Source organism: Pistacia vera, unplaced genomic scaffold (genome assembly GCF_008641045.1).
Source record: "Pistacia vera cultivar Batoury unplaced genomic scaffold, PisVer_v2 Contig459, whole genome shotgun sequence".
Lineage (NCBI taxonomy): Eukaryota > Viridiplantae > Streptophyta > Magnoliopsida > Sapindales > Anacardiaceae > Pistacia > Pistacia vera.
The window spans coordinates 362,506-369,540 of NW_022196289.1; the positions used below are offsets into that span (position 1 = coordinate 362,506).

Genomic DNA, 7,035 nt, shown 5'->3' on the forward strand with positions numbered 1-7,035 from the left:
TACCCTGTTCAACTTTATACAACCCCAACGTTTCTCTAGCTGCATGTGATACAAGGTACTAAAAAATTCCACCGAGCTTAAGCTTTTGAATTGATTTCTCTAACAAAGATAGACTGATGGTCTCCCAATAGCAACAAAAAATTCCCACATCATGCTCTTTGCCAGAACTTAATAGAAAAAAGAGTTAAAATAAAAATATACTTTAGATAATTGCTAAACCACTAAGGTTTTAGTATAGGATTTGCAAAATTATACTGCAATAGGGTGCATGAATAATGATATAGAAAATGTGAATTACCTGAAAATTTGGTCAAGATCATCAAAGCTTCCAATGTTAGCCCAGCTGTAGTCAAAATCCCCTTGGTCTTTATCTTCATGGGTATTTTGGAAAATTTCAGGATCTTTATCAAGTTCGGGTTTCACTGCTGTTAAAAGTACAGGGTGTTACAAGAAAGGACAAATATCTTAAACTAGATCATGCTATCTACTTTCTTTTCCAGTATAAGTGTTCTTACCACCAGTTGTTGAATTATTTTTGGTAATTTTATCTATCCTATCAGAAACTTCTCTACCGATGGGATCCACATCTGTTTTGGCAGTATTAGATAAAGATAAATCAGACCATGAGCCCAAGCTGGATCCTGAGGCAGATATTCTTTCATTTGAGATAAAATTGGAACTGCTCTCCAACTTTCTTCCATGAAAATCAATTTTAGCCCTTGGCGACTTACTCTCCAAAGACATAATGGTAGCAGCTTCTTGACTCAATTCCTTCTTGTTGCAGTAATCTTTAATTCCCTCTTGATATGGGACAATATGGTCATCACCCTTCCCAGCCTCACCCCATATTATATTTGTAAGCTGAAAATAAAATAGTGTCGAGCATCAGCTAAACATGTGACAATTTGAAAAACAACAAATCTTCAAGCAGTTCATAGTATTAAAATTTGGCAATCTGTTAACAATAAATCACAATGATAATGATCAAAACTAAAGCGCTGCTTCAAATCAGACAGCCAGGGAGGTAAAAAGTTATAACTAAAATAAAATTTAAACATTTCAATAGATTTAACACGCACTAACTATTGGAGTTCATTTATTATACTTTCTGCAAGTAAAACATTTATAATCTTTCTGGATGAGTTTTCGTATTTATGAAACCATGAAATACCACTTCCAAACACCATCAAATATATCTTTATTCATATATGTCATTGGATTCTTTTGGTATTATATTTCTAAGCTGAAATAGTGTCAAGCATCAGCAAAACATGTGACAATTCAAAAACAACAATTAACATTTGGCAATCTGTTAACAATTAATCACAGTGTTAATGATCAAAACTAAAATGCTGCTTCAACTCAGAGACATAGCCAGGGAGGTAAGAACTTGTAACATAAAATTTAAAATTTTCTATAGATTTAACAAGCACTAAATATTGGTATTCTTCACAAGTAAAACATTTACAGTCGTCCTGGATGAGTTTTCATATTTATGAAACCATGAAATACCACTTTTAAATACCATCAAATATATCTTTTTCCATTTATTTTATTGGATTCTTTTGGCAATTCAATTTATTTTGGATGCAGAATGGATATAACATATAAAAACATTTATGAATTGCCTCCATCTATACTACAAATCCCTAGGCGTGCCCATCATTTACTAGAAAATGTTGAATATGGCATTCTTTCTGCAAGTTGTCTTGATGCAAGATATAATGCATCATCGACCTGAAGCATAATTATTTGTTGGTTCTTTAAGTTTGAGATCAAGGGCCAGCAGACCCAGGAAGGTATCTCTACATGTCTCATGAAACTAGCATCAGTTAAACACGTAGTATCTCTGAGAGAATAAATTTCCGTCTTCTGCTCAATATCACATGCTACGACAGAATCAAACCTCAAGGTAAGAAATTCTTCGCAGAAACACAGCAAGAATTAAAAGCATCATCAAGATATGATTAACTATAACTGACTTTGAATAACATTGATAAAGCATAAAACAAGCAAGAATTCAAAGTCATCTTCCACTTTGGCTTGAGAATGTGGTGATTATTGACATATTTGTTGTTGCCTTACAATCATATATGGAGTCAACTTTTTAACTTCTCGTTGTATTGTCACTAATGGTACTAGTAGATTTAGTAGTCTTAACTTGTCCAATCAAGTACACAATAGCATCAAGCCTATAAACCTTCTCCACATGTTCATCTAGACCAAGTGACTTGTCTAGCAAGCATGATTCATAAATGATTCAGGCTTTCCTTTTTTCCCTTTCGAAATGGAATTTTTATCAAAGAATTACTTCTTTTTTCTGAACAGATGTATGGTTGAATGAATGGTGGTGTTCTAGGGAACTGGTTGAGAAGAGTATCTGGAAGGAAGCGATTAGGATCAATGTTGAATTTGATACCAAATGATGCACGTGGTACGTTGCAAGTGAAACTAATGTGCGGTAAGGCTAATAAAAAAGTCTGCAGATTCTAAGAATAATAATGAAGAAAACAAGCCAAACTATTGTTTAGCAAACAAATACTAAGAATGAGCAATTAAAAACTGTTGATTCTACATAATACCACAAGAAGTAACATAAAAGAAAAATCAACTCTAAGAAAGTGGTAACATCATCTACAACACTCTGCCACTATATTTGTCCAATTTGTTCAATGGGATGCATTCACCACAACAAAAGTCTCCTCTTTCCTAGAGACACTAATTTCATCTCCTAAAAATTGAACCCACTTTTTAGACCACTAAATTCAAACTGTCATAGACTCCCAATTGACCAAGGTAACCCTTTTTCCTAGAAAGATGACGAGGCACTGGTTCAAAGTTCCTTGCAACTCCAAAACTCCCTAACCATTCTTTAAGAAAAAGTTCCACTCCTAGCTTATGACCCATCACAAAAACCTTAACCCATTAACACTGAATGCAGATAAGTTGAATAATTCATTAAACAAATATGATTCAAATAACCGAAATCAGATTTGGAGGTGAATACATAAACAAAAAAATCAAAAATCTAGAACTCTCATCAATTTCAATAAACATTACAGAAACTCTGAAACTAAATTAATTTCATTTTCATACGCACCATCATAAAAATGAATGATAAAATAAAAAAGTAAAAAGTAAAAAACAAAAGGATTACCTCTTCGTCGTTCCAATCAAACATAGCTAAAGAAGCCGCAGCAGAAACCAGACGCAGAAGAAAATTCAAGAATAAGCTCGAATATTACTCCGAACATCGCCAAACTACTCTTTTTTTTTTTTTTTCTTTTGAAAGAAAACTAAAAGAAGATAACTACAGCATCAATGTTTCTAAACAAGAATCGAAAACAAAACACTTTCTTTGTTGCTAAACAAAATTTGAAAACAAAAGAAAGTTAGCGGAAGAAAAGCCATGCATAACAAAGGAAAGAGAGTTTAACTGTAACAAACTCACAACTGGATCCCAGTTCACGTGACGTTCACGTGGGTTTGATTGGTTTTATTTGGTGAATGGTGGACTGTGTCGTTACACGTGGCGGAGTGTATCTTAACTTGTGGTTGGGAGACGAACCCGATCTAATGTTTACAGCTTGGCATTTTTTCTCATTTCAATTTGCATTTCATTTAAGGAGTTTTTTGGCCCCTGATGTTTTCCGTAAGTAACACAAGGTCCAGTTAAATCTGATAATAACACTTAGGCCTTTGAAAGATAACAGTTTTTTAAAATTTCTTTTTTGAAAGTCCAAAATACCCCTAATCTCTTCTTATATAAATGAAATTTAAAATTTATAGAATTATAAAAAGAATACGCGACTGCTAACTAAAAATTCATTTAAAAATATTGAACTCTTTTTTATTATTATAAGAAAATAAAAGTTAATGTATTAGGGGTATTTTAGTGACACTACTAATTAAACGAGTTTTGTAACCCATTTATGATATGATTATTCGTTTATGACATGAATAGATTAAATGTGTTATAAATAGATTCAAAGAGTTCAACATTTGACACAAAGGTTAAATGGATTAAACATGAATAATATTATATATACAATATTTTTATACAATATTTTCTATACAATTTTGTCATAAAAGATTATTTGATGAAAGTTTAATTTTAATTTGAAATTAATTAATTATATTTTTTTATATAATGTTGTATAAAAAATGATGTATATGTAATATTACTTATTAAATATTTGGGTGAGATTTGATTATTTTCCAAGAAAGTTATACTTAAATTCTAAGAGATTAACTTGGGGAGGGTAAATGATATTCTTGCCATATATTTTGGTGGGCAACCAGAGATAGAGATTGGAGTCTGGAGATAGCGGTGGAAGTTGCTTTAGTGGTCGTTTTCAAGGGTGGGCAATGGGTAATTGGGTATGGACCAAATATTTTTCATGCGTCTTTTATCTCTCGTCTGGTTTGAAATTTTTTGTGAAAAGGACAAAATCTTGGTTGATTAATTTAGTAATAGTCATTTAAAAATAATAAAAGCTTTGAATAAATAGGTGGTTTTAAGGGGCATGGAAAAGGACAAAATCTTGGTTGATTAATTTAGTAATAGTCATTTAAAAATAATAAAAGCTTTGAATAAATAGGTGGTTTTAAGGGGCTTGGAAAAGGACAAAATCTAGTGCAAATTTAGCTTTTAAGAAAGATAGACCGATATCTAGAGCTGATCAAGGATCAGCCCCAAACAGACCGAGCCAGGGCTCATTTGGGACTGGTTCCAAATAGGATCAGTTACTCATGGTCCCAAACCTATGAACAATTTTAAGACCTGGACCAATCCCTAAAATCGGTCCTATGGGCCTAAAAATTTTATTTTTCCCCCTGATTTTTTTATATTTTAGGGGTGAAACGAAATTTTGTACGGGCTTTTTTAGTATTTTTCAGGGGTAAATTAGTAAGTTTCTAAAAGTTTAATTAATTTTAAAAAGTAAATAATTAATAACTAATTTTAACATAAATGTAATATTCACATTTCACACGTTCACGCTTCACAAATAAAGAATTAAATAATTTTTTTTATTAAATTATTCATCTTCATCGTCAACAATATTTATATCATTCAAATCTATATTCCTAAAAAGTTCGAGTAGTTCGAGATCTTTAGGGTGTTGTGGTAGTTTTCTTTTTACATGAGTCTAATCCCGTAAACACATTATCACTTCAATCATCTCATCGATTAAAGAACATTTTCTGTCTTCAACAATCCGGTCATTCGTTGAAAATGTTGACTCGGATGCAATTGTAGAAACCGACACAGATAAAATGTCACGTGCCATTTGGGCTACAATGGGGAATCGACTTTTATGTTGGTTCCACCATTGAAGAATATCCATGTCACGTTTCTCCTTTATCGTCATAAAGGACGGGTCCACTTGTAGGTAGCGATTCAGCTCATTTGGTCCATGTATGTACGAGCTGGAGCTGCTACTTCTGCCATGTTCCATATACGTCCACTTGCTTGATCCTTGACGGAGGTCTGCATCAGGGTCCTGATCGTCTTTCCTGAACATTCCACTTCCACTTCCATTGTACATGTTCTCATATAAAGAAAAAATGCTATCCAGTTTTTGTTTAAAGTCAGTCAAATAATACGTATAATCATGTCCTAAATGTTGGCCTAACTTAGTAATTATACAGTTAACTATGTGTAATTTAAACCTAGGATCTACAACAAGGCCTAATCCATATAAGAATGGAATATCTAACCAATATTTCTCATATTTTTCTTCCATCTTTAAAACAATTTCCCTTAAAACGTTATTATATCTATATTTAGCAAAAGTTTTAGCAATTTGAAGTAAAATATCTAACACTAAATTACTAGTCGGATAATAAATACCACTTAATGTATTAGTAGAATCATAAAAATTTTTAAGAAATGAATAAAAAAGTTCACAAACCGCCCAATCATCATAGCTGATAACTTCCTCTGGATAGTGCTTTCGGTTGACGAAATCTGTAATTTGTTTTGCATTTGGCAAAGTTTTTTCCAACATCAAGTAGGTGGAGTTCCAACGGATAGGCATGTCCATACATAACTTCAAAGGCCGAACCGATGGGTCCTCTTGCTTACAATATTTGACGTATTCTTGCCATCTTTTATTGCTACCGCTGACGATAAATTCGATAGCTGCGCGCACCCTCACCATCTTCGAATGTATAGCATCTAAACCTGCTTTAACTATCAAATTGATGATATGGCAAGCACATCTTTGGTGAAAAAATTTGTCTTCACCACGCGGATCCAATCTCTTTCAAATAAAGAGATTGTCACGGTGTTAGCAGCTGCATTATTAAGCGTTAGCACTAAAACTTTATCAGTTAATAAATATTTTTGCAAAACTTCAAGAATTGTAAAATAAATAGTTTCAGCACTATGTTTTTCATATAATGGTTTAAAAACCATCAATTTTTTTTGTAAACCCCAATTATGATATAAGAAATGTACTGTGACAGTTAAAAAATCGATTTTTAATCTACAAGCCCATATGTCTGATATAAGTGCAATGGATATATTCCTAAAATTTTGAAATTCATTTTTAAGTTTATTATTTATTTTGTTATAAAGTTTTAGTATATTTCTTCTAATTGTACTTCTACTAACAGGGGTATATGCTGGACAAAATGCAGTTTTAATCATGTGAATAAAATAATGATTTTCAGATAAACAAATGGGAGAGTCCGTAGCAACTATGAATCTTGTTATTTCCTCTCGTGCAACATCTGCATTGTATTGCCATGTTAAGAGAGTTGAGGATTGTGGATTAAAATTAAGTTGAGTTTGAATTTGTTTACCTGATCCGGTTGAAGATGTACCAGGCAACTGCATTATTTGGGGGTGCTTCTTCTCCACGTGTCGTCGCATCGTCGAAGTCATCTTCTCAACGCCAATAATGGTTCCACAGAAATTACATATCTCACACGATTCTTCCCCCTCCCCATTTGTCTTTAGCCTTTTTGATTTGGTGAAGTGTCGCCATACATCGGACACGATCCTCTTTGACGGTCGCAGGGGGGGGT

General features: G+C 32.9%; 1 protein-coding gene across 2 annotated transcripts; it reads right to left on the reverse strand.

The window, feature by feature from the left end:
- Positions 1-279: 279 nt before the first annotated feature.
- On the reverse strand, positions 280-3,417 carry LOC116144906 (protein LNK2-like). Of its 2 annotated transcripts, XM_031430333.1 has the most exons (4): positions 3,158-3,417; positions 732-861; positions 516-587; positions 280-425 (listed from the first exon to the last, which is right to left on the reverse strand). In XM_031430333.1, exons 1-4 carry the CDS (start codon positions 3,179-3,181, stop codon positions 295-297), a joined length of 357 nt encoding a protein of 118 aa, XP_031286193.1. In that variant the 5' UTR covers positions 3,182-3,417; the 3' UTR covers positions 280-294. The 2 variants fall into 2 exon arrangements, with proteins under 2 accessions (XP_031286193.1, XP_031286192.1); XM_031430332.1 differs by having other exon boundaries at positions 516-861.
- Positions 3,418-7,035: the final 3,618 nt, after the last annotated feature.